Consider the following 17,980-nt stretch of genomic DNA (forward strand, 5'->3'; position numbering starts at 1 on the left):
TTTATCAACCATTTACCCAGTTTACAGCTTATAGCCCGGATGATACATTTTTTATTGTGATGAAGATAAAAAAGCAAAATAATATTGCAAGTGAAACGGAATCTTCAACTAATTCTTTCAGTTGTTTGTTCTCAGGTGATCCAGTTGGTTTTTGCCATCAAGTTTGCTGCTTAGCATCAGTCTGACATAGTCCTCCAATCCTAATGTCTTGTATTTTGCTCCATTTTCTTTGACAAGCTCCGGTAGAGGACCGATTTTTGCTGTCAAATTTGCAATGTGAAATGCAGCAATTGACAGCCTTTCCTTCTGGAAATCCACAACAGCTCTATGCTCTATGCTTCTATATTCCCCATTGCTCATTATCTGCATTCCACCAAATATAAAAGCAACATGAACTGAAAAGCAAGTTATAGATGTTCTTCAGAAGCACTTAAAATTTTTTTCCAGTTGTTTAGTCTTTATCTATTCATATATCGAGTTATTATCTTTTTATGGTTAGGTACCTCCATCATATCACCAATGTTGACTATAATTGCTCCAGGAATGGGTTTAATGGGCACCCATGCATTACTTTTCTTGATTTGCAGGCCTTGAACATCATTCACTTGAACTAATAAGGTCAGTCCTGTTCCGTCAGAGTGTGGAGAGAGGCCAATAACTTTGTCTGATTGCCTGCAGAGTGGATAGTAATTCATTCTTATTCCTTGTGTGCCATCTTGATAAATGCTGCATAGTTTGCCTGGCTCCAACCCAAGATTCAACTCGATAAGTTTGAAGAGGCTCATGCAAACCTTGTGAATTTGAAGTGAGTATTCATCCAAGGTTGATCTGATATCATCAGAAAATTGCAGTTAGCATTGTCATGAAATTTTTGCACACAACTTTTTGGCTTTTTGTCGCCTAAAATTCCTTGTCGCTTTCTAATGGAAGCAAAAGATACTTCATCATAACGACTAAAATGTCGTATGTTTTATAATTGTGCGCAAGAGGATAAATTCAACGGGAGATTATCAAAGCAGAAAGGACCTTGAGTCCTTGAAAACAGGACTAGCCATTAAGATTGATTAGGCTATTGAAGAGACTGATTATAGAGCAGTAGTTTTTTTCTTTTTTAATTTCTTTTAGCAGGGGACCGGTTGAGTTTAAAAAGCGGGGAGGAAGAAGAGTAAAATTCAACCCATGACCTCTAATTCCTTGATCTTCAATCTTAGCCACCAGACCTAGGCCTCCTCAGCCAACAATAAAGTAAGATAATTTTGCTGCAAATGTGGGTTGTGGGAAAAAATTGTGATAATGTGTACTATTCATGGTTTACCTAAAAGATGTTGGCGAATTAGGCCAGAATCTCATGTTTCTTTGAGAAACTGGCAATGAATTGAGGAAGAGCATGTCCCCCCAGTCAAGCTTTTGATCCTCTGATACAACAAATGCTTGACCATAGCCTTCAATACGATTTGGTTCTTGTGCACAAGCCATTTTCTGCTGTAATGGCAGCTTGAAGAAATCCTCTGTCACCACCTTCATTTTCTCGATTACCATTGAGGCCCCATGGTTGACTAACTGTTGCAGGATTACTCATGGATCGATAGTTAATTTGCAAGGGAAATTAATCTCACTATCTAGGTATTGCAAGTTATCCTAAACGGGCAAAATTTCGTACAACGAAATTGTGCCTGTCAAAAGTCTGTGATGAACTTAACTGATAAGGTAATACACAGAATTTTCTTGAATTTACCTGAAAGAAACCCCACTCGTTACATGCCTGATGAAGTTTTGCCATTTCATTTTGGTATTTTGAATGACTAGTTGCAAGCTTCTCCATGTCAATGACTGGAACCTGTAAAGAATCATCGGTTGAAATTTCATCAAGGATGATTTCAGGCCGGATGTATCGATGTGGGATCTCTTTGGAGCAATTAGAAGCTAGTTCTTGCACATTCTCCACAGGGAGAGAACCACCAAGGTCAGCTCCATTTATGGCTACCTCAGTTTCCATCGATCAATAATGTCCCAGATGTCAATCACTATTCCCTTAGTGCTGTTGTTGTTTGATCGATCTTTGGCTTAATTGTATGACGAGAAAGAAATTTTTCTGTCTACAACTATGTACTTAGATGGACAAGAGAATGCAGCATTAAAAGTATAGAATTATTTCCATTTTGGACTCTAAACTATACCTCCTTTTCTATTCTTAAACTTAAAATTGTCTCATTATAGTCCAATTATTGATGGAATTAGAAATAAAATACTAATATGCATGTGTCTTTCTCTAATTAATTCAATGTTCCATAATTTTTTAATGTTGGACAGGTCATGATTCTCAATATTGTGCTAGGCTTGTCTGGTCCAGCTCATTTGTGGGCCAAACCACAAAACAAATCCCATTAGGTTGAAGTCAAATTTGGCTTGGAAAGCTTGACTTTTCTTTCTTGAAAAACGAAGGACAAAAACTTCAAACGAGTAGCCACTATTTTTTGCCTTGTCTTGGTGAGGAACGAAGAGAGAGAAATTGGGGAGAGAACTAGAGAGAGAAATTGGGGAGAGAACTAGAGAGAGAAATAACTTCAACGTCTTGATTGGAGGGTGATTCGAAACCTGATTGAGACGAAATTTTATTCACGCGATTCTCTCGTCAAGCTCTACCCATCTACTGGTTCAGATTTTTGGATTTTCTCTTCGTTTGGTAACACTCATTTAAACCTACTTTTTTGATAGTTGTAGTTTTTGGGGGTAATTTTGTAATGATTTAACTTGGTTGATATTGGTGATATTATTGTCATCTGGGTATTCTAGATAGACCTGCGTATTTTCATGATAGTCGAGATTTTTTGACTAGACTAGATCCCATGATTTTTCGAATTTGAATTTTTACGTAAAAATTTTGGTGTCCTGTGCCTTTTATTTTTCTGTATTTTATTATTACTGTTGGTATCGTTGTTGGTCATTTGATTTATTTCTATTTTAATTGATACTACGAAAAAGAGAAATTTATCTTGAGTTAACTCGGATATTGTGTGTCCGCACCAATACTCATTTCCCAACAAAGTGGTATCAAAGCAGTCAGGTTGTGTTGCTCAATTGTACTGGTTAAAATGGAGGACTCGAATAGTGGTTATATGATTAAATTAAATGTAACTAATTATTCGACTTAGAAGTCTAGAATGGAAGATTATTTGTACTGCAGAGATTTGTTTGATCCTGTTCTAAGAGATGTGGCTAAACTAAGTGACATGAGTGATGATAAATGGACAGTTATGCATAGGAAAACTGTTGGTATTATTAGAAAGTGGATTGGACAGAATATCTTCCAACACTTTGCTAATGACACCAGAACTGATGTATTGTGGAAAAAACTTGAGTGTGTATGAACGGAAGACCGGTTTGAACAAAGCTAGTTGTTTGAAGCAGATTACTCGGATGAGATATAAAGATAAGGAAGATATGACTAAGCACTTGAGTAATTTCCAGAGATTGATAAACCAGGTAGTTATGTTGAATTTGAAATTAGATAATGAGGTGCAGACTCTATTATTGTTCAGTTCACTATCGGATAGTGGGGAAACGATGGTGGTCTCCGTCAGCAATTTAGCTCCTAATGGTGTGTTGACCATAATTATTGCAAAAGAGGCCGTGATGAATGAAGAGTTTAGGAGGAAGGAACAAGAAATTATTTATGAGTCCTAGTCCCTAGTGACAGAAAAGAAAGAAAGAAGGGGAGAAGCAAAAGCAGAGGACCCCACAACAGGAATGACAAATTCAAAGACAGGTCTGAGTTGCGAAAAAATATTGCATGCTTTTATTGCAAAAAGAATGGGGTATTATATGAAGGAGTACAGAATTTTAAAACGGGAACAAACTGAGAAAAAAGGTAAGGCGAATGAAAAAGATGATGAGGAAACTACACCAGTTGTGGCAGCTCATGATGAGATATTTGTATTATGTGATGATGGTCATGTGAATATTATCTGTTATGACAGTGATTGGGTAGTTGATTCGAGTGGTTCCTATCATGTTATTTCTCACAGGCATTTCTTCTCAACCTACACCGAAAGAGACTTTGTAATATTAGGATGGGAAATGAGGTCTCATGCAAAGTTATTGGTATGAGAGACATATATTTGGACACAGATATCGGGTGCCAGTTGATCTTAAGAAATGCTCGATATGTTCCTGATATTCACATTAACCTTGTTTTTATAGGAAAACTTGATGACAAGGGCTACCATAGCTCTCAAGGTGGAGGCAAATGAAAACTTAGTAAATGAAATCTCGTTGTTGCTAGAAGAAAGAAGTAGAATATTTTCTACTTGATGCAAGCCAAGTTGGAGAAGGGAGAAGTGAATGCAGTTCATGATTTCTCAATTGATCTTTGGCATAGGCGACTTGGGCACATGAGTGAAAAGGAAATTCAGACACTTGTTTGCAAGCAACTTCTACTTGAAATTAGAGATAATGGACTTAAATCTTGTGTTGACTGCATTTATGGAAAACAACATAGAGTCGCATTTCAGAATTTTCTTCCATCTAGAAAATTGAATCCTTTAAAATTGGTACATACTGATGTTTGCTATATGAAAGATTAGTTCCTTGGTGGTGCTATTTATTTTGTGACTTTTATTGATAACTTTGCTAGAAAAGTATGGTATTTTGTTTTGAAAACCAAAGATCAGGTCTTGGATGTATTTAAAGACTTTCATAACAAGGTTGAGAGGAAGATGGGCAAATAGCTAAAGTGTATATTTGCTAATAATGGTGGTGAGTACATAGAACTATTTGAAATCTACTGCAAGTCCCGTGGGATCAGATTGGAGAAGTCTGTACCAAAGACTCCTAATACGAACCCACCAAAATGACATGAATTCGTATCCCACACAACCCTGGATCTAGATGAAAAATCAAATTGAAGGTTGCGGAATAACTCTTGACCCTTCTAAATCACGAGATTACAAACTAGGATAAAATCTTAACTCACAATCTAATAACTTAGTGAACCAAGATTGGTTGGTAGATAACGCACACAACCAATTGTGATTATTGGTTGATAAGTCGGTAAACACTCAAGAATAATTCCTCAAGTATTCAAGTAGGATCTCTTGGACAAGAGAGTTGCAAAGTCACACAAGTATTTGCTAGAAAATTCACTCTTGTTAATGTATGAAAAATGGCGTGGACTAAGGCTATATTTATAGCCTTTACATGACTCAAGAAACCTACTCAAATTTGAAAACAATTTACTTGCTTTCCTAAACCCTAACTTGACTAAATTAGAAAACTAACTAACTTGAATTGATCTAATAATGGTCCATATGACCTAGCCTTTATTCTCTCTAACTAATGACTTAACTAACTCCAACTAACTCTAATTAATCAACAATTATTGTTGGAAATAATTAAAACAAATGCTAGAACTTTTTCCAAACAAATGATACCAAAGACTTAATAACTAAGAGGTAAACACACTAAACTTCAAGGAAGGGTCTGAAATTTTGGATTTGAATTAATCAATCATTATAATGACTTGAACATGAACCATAGATCCTATGTTCGCATCAACTGTGACGCCCCCACTTCTCCCTAAGGCGAACCAAAAGGTATCCGCGGGACGCCTGCCTAGCTCTCGCCAGGACTCAAGCAATTTCATTTAAACTTATTGCCGGACCACACCATATGAGTCAATAACTTATATACAATAAATGCGGAAGCGTTCAAGTTTAATAAAAGTCATCCGATATCCAACCCGCACATCGGGTGTTCAACAACCATCATATATCCCAAATATACATCATGCTCCAAAAGTTACATTCGGATTCCAAAATACAACCCAAAAGCCAAGACAAAGTCAAAAGTAATAGAAACCCTAAACAAAAGCGTAGCAGGAAGGTTTCTTCGATACCTTGCCAAGTTCAATCCTGTTAAGGAAAACAAATCTACAGGGTGAGCAAAACGCTCGTGAGGCCAAGAACACACATGCAGGCACATAGCTCAGGTAACAAGCCAAGTAACAATTCAAGTAATAAATTGCAAGTAATTAATAATGCCAACAAAATGTAACCAAAACAATTCAAGGACATGGTAGCTCTCAGGAGCTAAGTTCCACATTTTGCCGATGTCATTCGTATATCTCCCCGCGTTGACTCTCCGTCAACCGGGTTGATATTTCATATCCGTAGTTCACCACTTACTTCTCATCCGTCCACCATACACCGCTTCGGGCCCGCACGACATTTAGAAGGCTATACTCCACGAGTATGCCAAGTAAGATCTCTCAAATAGGTCAAGCTTATCATGTAATTCTCATGGCTCACCAAGGTTCCCGACCAAGCCCATGCCGGCTCGAGTTCCAAGGTCGGCCTATGAGTTTGGGCGTCCCCCATGTATCATGTAAGTGTCGAGGAGATTCACTCCAACGACGTATGCAATCATAGCATACCATGTCATGTATTCAAGCATTTGACAGGTTTAAGCAGGCATTTCAAGTCATGTAACCAGGCAAATCATGTTAAGCATGAGTCATTCGTTTCAAATGAGAACGAGTGCGATCAAGTACACACTCGACTCCATTTTTGTCAAAATCGAATAGGCTACGCATGTAATCAGGTAAGTCAAGCATGAATCAAGTCCCTAGAGTTCAAGTAATCATACACTTGACACTCACCAGTTATGCAAGCAAGTAGGTTGGAGGGAGAGTTCAAACTTCCACGGTAGGGTCCTCTTGGAGGTCCTCGTGCGTGCCAGAACATCGAATAGTAGACAATTTCTATAAGTCCCCAAGTGGCGAGAAAGATTGAACACGAGTAAGGTTCGGAAATATTTTGAAAACTTCGTTTGACTTGTCTTTGAAGTTGGATTTTCAAAAAGGTGCAGGACTCGAGTAAAATCGGATTATTATCCTTGGAATCATTGGTTGGAAACGAGTACGAACGAAACGATTGCAAAACGAACGATCGAAATCGAAAGAGGGTTGGCCACGTCACAATCCGGCCGGATTCTTGGCCGGATTGGAGGCAGTAGCCATCCTCATTTTTTTTCAAATTCCAACTACAATCCGGCCGCTTATCCGGCCAGAAACTGGCCGGATTCAAGGCCGGATTCTAGAAAAATGCTTCCCGCGCGGATTTCTTTTGAAATTCCAGAATTTTTGATTTTTGGTAAAATCTTTGAAAAATCATAACTTCTTTTCTACTAGTCAAAAATTGATAAACTTGGTACCGTTGGAATCGTCTTTGAAAGTACTAAAAGTTCCTAGAAGACACTGTTCCACGAATCTAAATGGAAGGTATTCAAAAATGAGTTTAAAGTTGCTGTCCCAGATCACCCAGGATTGAGCCGGGGTTGGTTTTTTCGCTAATTTTGGAAATTCGGTAGAATTCACTCGTTGCAAACCAGCCCTTGAAATTTATAGCTCAATTAGAGCTGCAAGTAAGGTTTAGGACAGAACAAGCGGCTCAAGAATCGGAGTTTCGAGCACCAAGATATGGTAGCTCAAAGTTGGGAAAAATTCAAGACTGTTACAAAATTTCCAGATTTGGTTCCGACTTTGGACCTTTTATTAAGTGTCGAAACGGACTTGGATTGACACCAAATTTTGCAGTATAATACTCCCATATGAAGGGTATCTCTCTATCAAATTTCATAGAAAAATACCCTCGGAAAGGTGGTTAATCAATCAACCAAAGTTTGGAAAAATCCTTAAGGCAATCTGTCCAAATCTAAGATTTTCAAAAACGACGCAGTCGCCGTATTTTGATCATAACTCCCTCAATTTAACTCGGAACTGGGAATGGTTGATAGTGTTAGAAAATACATTCACAGGGATAAAATTTCACAGAAGAAATCGTTCCAAGTTTCAGCATGCAACTGGTTCGAAATTAAGCCTAAAGTTGCAGCATCATCAAATCATTTCGGCAGAACGGAGAAACAGGACAGCTGAATTCAGATGAATGGTACGGTTCACACACATGGAACCAGAATGTGCATTATACACCGTTGTAAACATGGGAACGTCTAGTTTCAAATTCCGCTAACGGCACTCGATTTCGACATCGGAGTACGGAGTTATGGACGAAACACGAACACTGGTCTGGTTACGACGGCAACCGTTTCCAGATTACTAGCTTTGGAAAATAAATTCTTTTGATCAACCAAAACTCAATATTTTTCAACGAAATTTTGTACACAACTTCTACAACGTGTAAAAAACACAATCAAGCCATTAAATCCTCAAATATCTGCAGTAAAGTGGCCGAACAAACAGGGGTAAAATGGTCAAACTTGGCCATTGCACTCAACGTGAGTTTCCAGCAGTTTTCCTTCAACAAATCACTAACTTAAACACTGATCCGATATCATAAACTTCATCAAGCACAAAATCAGCAACAACCCAAGAGTGGGAATTCATAGAGCCCACTTTTTTCCAACAATACAAGCTACTAAAGTGAAGATTTCAGCTCAAATGCATAAATCAACCTCCATAAGACAAGTTTAAGGTAATTGATCATTACCTACTTTGATGGTTGTTCAATTCAGAAAATTTCGGTCCCTTTGAAGCCTGAAGAAAACCGTGAAGCTCCTCCCTTTTTCAGCTTAAAGTGTTGTCCAAGTGTAGAGTTAAGTGTATGTGAAGTTTTGGTTGAATCTATGGAGGTTTTGGTAGTGATTTAGTGAATTTGTAGAAGGAATGGTGAAGCTGTTACGGCTGAAGCTATCCGTCCATTGCAGCTAGAAGAAATGAGATGCGGTTCTGGTTTCCTTTGCGTACAAAAGACGCTTGACGTCTAATATTTTAAATATGTCAAATTTAATTGCAACTAGTGCCCTACTCGCGCGTTTTGTGTTCAATTTCCCTTAAGTTTGTTGCACTAGTGCACTAAACCTCTAGGGCACTACATTCATATAAATATTATTCATTCTTAATTGTCCCAAAATAATTATCCAAAGTTCCTCAATTAAGCGCGCACGTGAAAACACGTATTTCCAATTTAGGCGCAATAAAATGAAACCTTCGAGAAATTCTTATAACGATCGTACCACTAATTATCACTTGAGTACTTAAACCTAAATTTACCTATTTTAGGACCATTGTACATATCCCCAAATTTTCGAGCTTAGTGTACTCCCAATTGGCTAAAGTGTTTAGACACGTTTTCACTTTTTCACTAAACAAGTTTCTAAGAAAATAATTTTTGAAACGAGATACTTTAAAAATATAACGAAACTATAAAACCATGTACTTAGATCTAATAAGGATAGAAAATAATATTCGGGGCAAAAATCCAAATAGATAATTAATTGAGCCAAAATTAGGGGTTTTTAAAAATAATAATTTTACGAGTCCTCACGTGAATTGAGTATTAATTCCTCCATTAACCTTTCTTAATCTATTATTGATCGTTCTTAATTCTCCAATATTAATACATTCCTGATTCAAGTATAGCCTAGAAAAACGTGCACCCGTCGTTCCGGACTAAACAAATTTTCGAAAAGTGAATTTTTCAACAAAACGCTTTAAAAATATAAAGAGGCGTCATTCCATATAAATGGATTTAAAATGGTCGAAATAAATAATTCGAAGAAAATGAGTGAATAATCATTTAAATATTCCAATAATATTCTATAAAAAATTAGAAAATTTTCGGGTCCTCACATCAACTCCTCAAGAGAATGGAGTAATTGAGAAGATGAACAGATCTATTACTAAACGGATCAGATGTATGCTCTCCAATGCTAAACTGTCAAAATCCTTCTGGGGGTGACGCAATGAGGACTGCAGTTGACTTGATCAACCTTTCTCCTCAGTTCTTTTGGATGGTGATATTCCGAAGAGAGCATGGACACGGGAGGATGTGTGTTATAAACACTTGAGAGTTTTTGACTGTGGAGCATTCGTTCATGTTTCCAAAGATGAGAGGTCAAAATTTGATGTGAAATCCAAGCAGTGCATTTTCTTGGATTATGGACATGAAGAGTTTGGCTACAGACTGTATGATCCTGTTGAGAAGAAGGTGATTAGGAGTAGAGATATTGTCTTTTTGGAAGTTCAAACCATTAAAGACATGGAGAAAAATGAGAAGACAAGATCCTCAAATGACATTCCTGCCAATTTAGATTTAGATTGAGTTTCAGTACTTGTTGATTTTGATCAGAGGGGAGCTGAGACAGAGCAGAGAGAGGATATTGATGATGGTGATGATCCTGCTGCTGATGAACCTGAGCATGAGGCACCACCAACTCCATCACCACCATCACAAGATGAACTTAGGAGATCTACCAGAGAGAGGAGATCCTCTAGTAGATATAATCCCCATGAATATATGTTGCTGACAGGTGGAGGGGAACCAGAGTCCTATAGTGAGCCTCTAGAGCATGAGAGGAAAAAAGACTGGTTGTAAGCTATGCAAGAAGAGATGATGTCTTTGCATGAGAATTACATTTATGACTTAGTGAAACTGCCTAAGGGTAAGAGAACTTTGAAAAATAAATGAGTCTACAAGTTGAAGACTTAGGAGCACAACTCACAACCAAAATACAAAGGAAGAATAGTTGCGAAGAGATTCCGTCAGAAGATGGGTGTTGACTTTGAAGACATTTTCTCTCCTGTGGTAAAGGTGTCGTTAATCTGAGTTATTCTAGGTATCGCAACCAACTTGAATTTGGAGATCGAGTAACTTGATGTGAAAATAGCCTTCTTACATGGTGATTTGAAAGAGGAGATTTATATAAAGCAACAGGAGGGGTTCGAAGAAAGTGGTAATGAAAACCTTGTATGCCGTCTTAAGAAGAGCTTGTATGGGCTAAAATAGGCACCGAGATAGTGGTACAAGAAATTTGACTCCTTCATGACAGACCATGAATACCACAGGACTACATTTGATCACTGTGTTTATGTGAAAATTTTTACAGATGGTGATTTTATTATTCTCTTGTTGTATGTTGATGACATATTGATTGTTGGCCGTGATACTATGAAGATTAACAGGTTGGAAAATGAGCTAAGTAAATCCTTTACAATGAAAGATTTGGGTTTGGTTAGACAGATACTGGGGATGAAAATCTCACGAGACGGATAAAATGGGAAGCTTTAGTAGTCTCAAGAAAAGTACATTGAGAAAATACTTAATAGGTTTAACAAGAGCAAGGTTAAGGAAGTCTTTGCCCCACTTGCGGGGTCACTTTAGACTGAGCATCAAACAGTGTGCTATAAGTGAGAAAAATAAAAAAGACATGAAGAATGTTCCTTATGTCTCAACTGTTGGTAGTCTGATGTATGCTCTGATTTGAACAGGTCAGATATAGCTCATGATATTGGGGTAATCAGCCGGTATCTTCTAATCCTAGTAGAAAGCATTGGAATGCTGTCAAGTGAATCCTCAAATATCTCAAGGGAACTTTCAAATTGTGTTTGTGTTTCAGCAGTGACAAGACCATGCTAGAGGGATACACCAATGCAGACATGGCAGGTGATCTCGACAATAGGAAATCCACATCTAAGTATCTGATGACTTATGCAAGAGGAGCAGTGTCATGGCAAAGCAAATTGCAGAAATGTATCGCCCTCTCAAGTACGAAGGCAGAGTACATTGCAGCTATTGAAGCATGCAAGAGGTTCTTTGGTTGCAGAAATTCCTTCAGGAGTTGAGTATGAAGCAAGAGAAGTATAGTCTTTATTGTAATAGTTAGAGCACCATTCATTTGTGTAAGAATTCTACATTTTACTTTCGGTCCAAACACATTGATATGAGATATCATTGGATTCGAGAAGTATTGGATTTCAAGTTGTTGACGATTGAGAAGGTGCATACAAATAATAATGGCGTTGATATGTTGATCAAGGCGTTGCCTAAGGAAAAACTCTTGTTTTGTAGATAGGAAGCATGTTTGATTATGTCCCCCAAATGAATTGGAGGGGGAGATTGTTGGGCTTGTGTGGTTTAAGCCCATTTGTGGGTCAAACCACAAAACAAATCCCATTAGGTTGAAGTCAAATTTGACTTGAAAAGCTGGACTTTTCTTTCTTGAAAAACAATGGACAAAAGCTTCAACCAAGAGATTAATCAACCAAGGAAAAAGAGTAGCCAACATTTTTTGCCTTGTCTTAGTGAGGAACGAAGAGAGAGAAATTGGGGAGAGAACTAGAGAGAGAAATAACTTCAAGGTCTTGATTGGAGGGTGATTCGAAATCCGATTGAGACGAAATTTTACTTACGCGATCCTTTCGTCAAACTCTACCCATCTACTAGTTCAGATTTGAATTTCCTCTTCGTTTGATAGTACCCTTCCAAATCCACTTCTTTGATAGTTGTAGTTTTTGGGAGTGATTTTTTAGCAATTTAATTTGGTTGATATCGGTGATATTATTGTAATCTAGATGTTCTAGATAGACCTATGTTTTCCCATTATTGTGATAGTGAAAATTTTTAACTAGACTAAATCCCGTGATGTTTTTCAATTTGAATTTTCCACGTAAAAATCTTGGTGTCTTTTATCTTTCTGCATTTTATTATTACTGTTGGTATTGTTGTTTGGTGATTTGATTTATTCCTATTTTAATTGGTACCTGGGGAAAGAGTAATTTGTCCTGAGTTAATTCTGATATTGTGTATCTGCACCAGTACCCCTTTGTCAACATATTGTTTCAGATTCCAATCCAACCTCCTATAATAATACTATGCTTTCTTTATATATATATATATATATATATATATATATATATATATATATTGTTTTGGCTGATGCTGTGATAGTAACTAAAGGGGCAATTTATAAGCCACTAATAACGTCTACCTCTGTTATTGACTCTTTGAACATGCAGCTATCTCAATTTCTGACCAAAATCACCTAGATGGAGAAGCAATTTTATTATCATTATTATTATTTTTTTGAGATTGCACGTCTGTGGCTTTGAAAATTCAGAATAAGACACACTACCCTATAGGCCTCGCTAATTTACCTGCCTAATGCGCTTCTGTCATTTGATTTTGTACTCCCTCTGGCCCATTTTTATAGTCATAATTTTTTTTCACACAGTTTAAGAAAAAGTAGTTAACTTTGTTGGAAAAACAAATTTAGATTATTATTTTCTTAAAATACTTTTACATTAAATAAAGTTGGCTTTTCATATATCAATATGTTTTGGAAAATCGAAATGCATTAAATGGGGTAGGTTATATTCAATACTAACAATCTATATTAAATAAGGCAATTTATAGTAATAACAACTTACATTAAATAAGGATATTTTAGAGAAATTAAAAGACAACTACATTCTTCAATTGGTAAGTGGACTATAATTTGGAATAGACGAAAAAGGAAAATATGATTATCAAAGTGGGACGGAGGGAGTATTGCAAATGGCTACTTACAAGCTTTCACCGTGTCAATCATTGGAATCTCGAGATCGCACGTTTGTTGCTTTGAAAATTGAGAATAGGAAACACTATCTTACAAGCCTCACTCTGACCATTGTTAATGAAGTTTTGCCATTTGAGTTTTGTATTTTAAATGGCCACTTGCTTGCTTAAACAGAAAGAATAGCCTGCCATCTAGCAAATATTTGTTTAGAAGTAGTATCGATCCGTAACAACCTTTTGTAAAACTTTTTTTAGTGGCACTGCAATCAACGTAATAAAAAGTCTTGGTTTAACAAGTCGTTTTGAAATTTTGAGATACACAAAACTCTACTAAGAATTTCCTTTTTTTTATAGTTGAATAATTTTGTTTTGAGATTCTTTTTAGACACAAGAAGTATATCTAACCAATTCTTCCTTTTTTGAGTTAGAGTCAATTTGTTTTATTATACCACCATATCTTATATCTAAAGCATTCAATAATTTTATACAATTAAGGATTTGCAAGATTTAAACATGGTAAAATTTTAATTTTTTGCTTTATTTTGTAATTACATTGGCCTGTAATTGAGACCAAGCAGGAGGATTTTTCTTATGCCTATCATATAATGGTTTACTATCGATTGCTAAATTTTTATAGTAGTTACCAATGTAATTTGGACTTCCTAAAAATGTTTCTAATCGTTTTTATCTTTCAATTCATCTGAAAATTTATTTGCAAATTCTATACTTCTTACTATTGGGGTGATTTAACTGTCTTGTAATTCATATCCTAAAAATTTTGTATTTGTTTCAATTAATTTCATCATTTTAGCAAAAACAACAATACAATTTTTACTTGCAATGTTTAGATCAATATTTTCAAAGAATATAAGAATATCTTCAACATAAACAATAATAAAAGGGTCGGAAGAAAATATATAATTCATAATATTTTGAAATTAAGATGAAGTATTCTTCAATCCAAAAGGCATAATATTCCATTTATAATATTCAAAAGGAACAGTAAAAGCAGTTTTACATCTGTCTTCTTCAGATAGTTGTATTTGTCAAAATCCTATATGAAGATCAAATTTTGAATAAATTTTTGATCCAAATGTTCTATTCAAAATATCATTTTTATTTGGAATGGGATATCTAATCCATTGTAAAAGTTTATTTGATGGTTTATAATTGATAACAAGTCTAGGTGCTCCTCTCTCAATTTTAGAGTTTTTATTGACATAAAACGCATAACAACTCCATGGGGAATAACTTTTTTCTAATGATCATTTTATTCATAAAATCATCAATTTCTTTCTTACAATATTCTACCATTTCTTTATTCATTTGTGAAGGTCTAGCCTTTGTTGGAATATTATTCTCAGTAAAATCATTTTGACACAATAATTTGACTATATGTTTTTTTCCCAGCCCAAAGTTCATTAGGTAGATCACTACAAATTTGAGTAATGATTTGTTGAGACTTTTTGTTTTTTTTTTCTTGAGTCGTAGGATTTTCTAATTGTTCATTAATTCGCATAAATTGAATTTCTTGTTGTAAAAAATTGACTTGTAGTTCTTTCAATCTCGTAGTTTTCTGGAGACATTCATGTTTCATAGAATTCAAATCTCTAACTGGAGGAGAAGTGGCAAATTTGAACGCAAGATTTGAATTTACTTTTGAAATAGTTTTACCATCATAAATGTATGGATGCAACATGCCAAGGAATGGAGTGCCTAAAATAATATGTTGTCCCACATCTTTTGTTAGGACAAAGGGCAAATAAATAAAATTATTTTCTTTAGAAAAAAATACGAACACTTGACAATTTGTGTTGAACGTCTTATTTGGACCCTTTTGCGGCATGCATGACAATTGTAGTTTTTTCTAAAAATATTTAGAGGGAACTAATCCTTCTCTACTGCAAATCTTGAAGACTTATTGGTTGACATTTCATCAAGCAATAGGCTGGATATTTGAATTATATGTTCATCAAATTTTCACAAATTGTTCAAGAGATGTAAGAATTAACGTATTGTCATGTGATTTCATTTCTAGTTTTCATATCCAAACCAAAAGAAGAAGCTCCCGTAGCAACATATGACTCCAATAATCCAGCATGGACGCCCTTATTTCAATTCATAGTCGTCCGTTTCGCTTATTAAGTAAACTACCGAGAATAGTTGATAGAGTACGATACGACTTATCCATGAACATTTGCAGTACTTGAAGTTTTTTTTTTTTATTTTAAATACAAGGAATTAGACTTAAAAAAGAATAATAATGATGAGGTGTGAAGCAAAAATAATAAATGCATTTAACAAAATATTCTAAATATAAGGTAATATTAAGCTTATTAATTGTCAAAGAGTGCTTCACGTTTTTATTTGGACAAATTACACTTTACCCCTTGTAGTATAGTTAATTTTCACATAACCTCCATCTAGTTTTAAAATCTATATATAACCCTCTCATAGTTTGGATTAAAGTGTCAAAATGATGGAAATAATCATTCGTAACGAAACTTATGAAAATGTCGAAATTACCCTTGTTTAAAAACTAAAATGGTTTAAATGACCAAAATATATAAATATAATATGTATGACACTTTAACCTTGTATAGTTTTATATTTTATCATATAAATCCCTTATGATTTAGTACTTTACCATATAACCCCCTTATGATTTTCAATATATATACATAACCCCCTTATGGTTAATAAATAATTTTTAACTTTACATAGGATGTTTTTAATATTTTAGTTGACTCCGTTTTGGATTGCAAATTTCGTCATTTTGATATTTTAATCCAAACCATGAAGGAGTTATGTATAGTTTTTGAAACCATAGAGGGGTTATTTAATAAAGTACTAAATCACATGGGGGTAAAGTGTAATTTGCCCTTTTTATTTTTATGTAAATTGTTAGAAGGATTGGGTTGTCATTTGTTGGTTGTCAAATTAATTAACTATAAAATGATTAACTAAGACTATCAAACGGGGCTAACTTATACATGGAGCTTCTGTTGGCGGTTAATTAATTGATTGTCTACAGGTCTAAGCTCTTTAAGATTCCTTCTTAGCTGTTGACAACAGAATCTTCAACTAGATTTTAATATTTTATTGGAATTTACACGATCTAATGGCCCTGATGATACATTTTTTTATTGTCATGAATATAAAAATGACAATAATATTGCAAGTGAAACAGAATCTTCAACTAATTCTTTCAGTTGTTTATTCTCACGCAATCCAGTGGGCTTTGGCCATCAAGTTTGGAGCTTGGAATGAGTCTGAAAAACTCTACCAATCCTAATAATGTCTTGTATTGTGATCCATTTTCTTTTACAAGCTCCAGCAGAGGACCGATTTTTGCTGTCAAGGTCATTTTTGGCCACCTCAGTTTCCATTAGATATCAATCACAAACCCCCTATCGTTTTGTTGTTTAATTCTATGACCGCAAAGAAATTTTGTTGTCTACAACTAGATGCGTAAATGGACTAGAGTAAGAAGCATTAACTTTGGAAAATATTGCTTCTTAAACTCTTAAAATCATCTCATTTTAGTCCAATCATTAATGGAGAAACTAGCGCTAGCAAATTCTCTACAAAAAGTGAACCACATTAAGTTTTGTCTTTCTCGAACCAATTCAATCTTTTTAATGTGGGATTTAATGACTGATGATACTCTATCACTTGCTTGATAATGTCTCCGATTCCAATTCGACCTCTCATAATTCCCCTTTTCTTTGGACAAATTATATTTTACCCCCCTGTGATTTAGCATTTTTTTTTACATAACCCCCCTATGATTTTAAAAGTTATACATAACCCCCTCATAGTTTGGATTAAAATGTCAAAGTGACGGAAATAGTCATTCGTAACGAAACTTCTAAAAATGTTGAAATTACCCTTATAAATACATGACACACTAATCCCCTTATGATTTAATACTTTACCATATAAACCCCTTATAGTTTAATATTTTACCATATAACCCCCTTATGATTTTCAAAATATACACATAACCCCCCTTGGTTAATAAATAATTTTCAACTTTACATAAGGGTATTTTTGACATTTTAGGTGACTACGTTACGAATGATCATTCCCGTTACTTTAACACTTTAATCCAAACCATGAGGGGGTTATATATAGCTTTTGAAACTATAGGGGGTTATGTAAAAAATGCTAAACCACAGGGAGTAAAGTGAAATTTGCCCTTTTTTTTTTTGGCTGTTGCTGTAATACTAAAGGTCTACCTCTATTATTGACTCTTTGAATATGCAGCCAATTCAACTTGTAAGTTGCAACCACAACTAACTCGATGGAGAAGCTTTTTTTTTTTTTTTTTTTTTTTTTTTTTTGAGATTGAACGTTTGTGACTTTAAAAATTAAGAAAAGGACGCAAGCCTCACTCTGCACATGCATAATGAAGTTTTGCCATTTGAATTTTGTATTCTATATGGCTAGTTGCAAGCTTCTCCCTGTCAATCATTGGAATCTCTGGCCAAAAAAAAAAACACAAAAATCATTGGAATCTCTGAAGAAGGGCCATCCATCAAATACGTGCAAAAAACCCTAGTTGATTCTCTCGTCGGGCTATGAGCGGGTGGACGAGAACCAAAGACAGAGATTCTCTCGTCGGTAGAAAA

General features: G+C 35.3%; 1 protein-coding gene across 1 annotated transcript; it reads right to left on the reverse strand.

Annotated features, from left to right (window-relative positions):
* Nucleotides 1–117: 117 nt before the first annotated feature.
* LOC113771089 (S-norcoclaurine synthase 1-like) lies at nt 118–1,996 on the reverse strand. The gene is made up of 4 exons (XM_027315711.1): nt 1,736–1,996; nt 1,316–1,560; nt 504–828; nt 118–363 (listed from the first exon to the last, which is right to left on the reverse strand). Exons 1-4 carry the CDS (start codon nt 1,994–1,996, stop codon nt 118–120), a joined length of 1,077 nt encoding a protein of 358 aa, XP_027171512.1.
* Between the last annotated feature and the right edge of the window lie 15,984 nt (nt 1,997–17,980).

Source organism: Coffea eugenioides, chromosome 5, assembly GCF_003713205.1.
Source record: "Coffea eugenioides isolate CCC68of chromosome 5, Ceug_1.0, whole genome shotgun sequence".
NCBI lineage: Eukaryota > Viridiplantae > Streptophyta > Magnoliopsida > Gentianales > Rubiaceae > Coffea > Coffea eugenioides.

Coding starts and splice junctions, on each gene's coding strand:
- LOC113771089 (XM_027315711.1), bottom strand. CDS start 1,996: ATGGAAACTGAGGTAGCCATAAATGGAGCTGACCTTGGTGGTTCTCTC. Junction 1,561..1,735: donor ACGAGTGGGGTTTCTTTCAG/GTAAATTCAAGA, acceptor ATCCTGCAACAG/TTAGTCAACCATGGGGCCTC. Junction 364..503: donor ACATTGGTGATATGATGGAG/GTACCTAACCAT, acceptor GGTGGAATGCAG/ATAATGAGCAATGGGGAATA.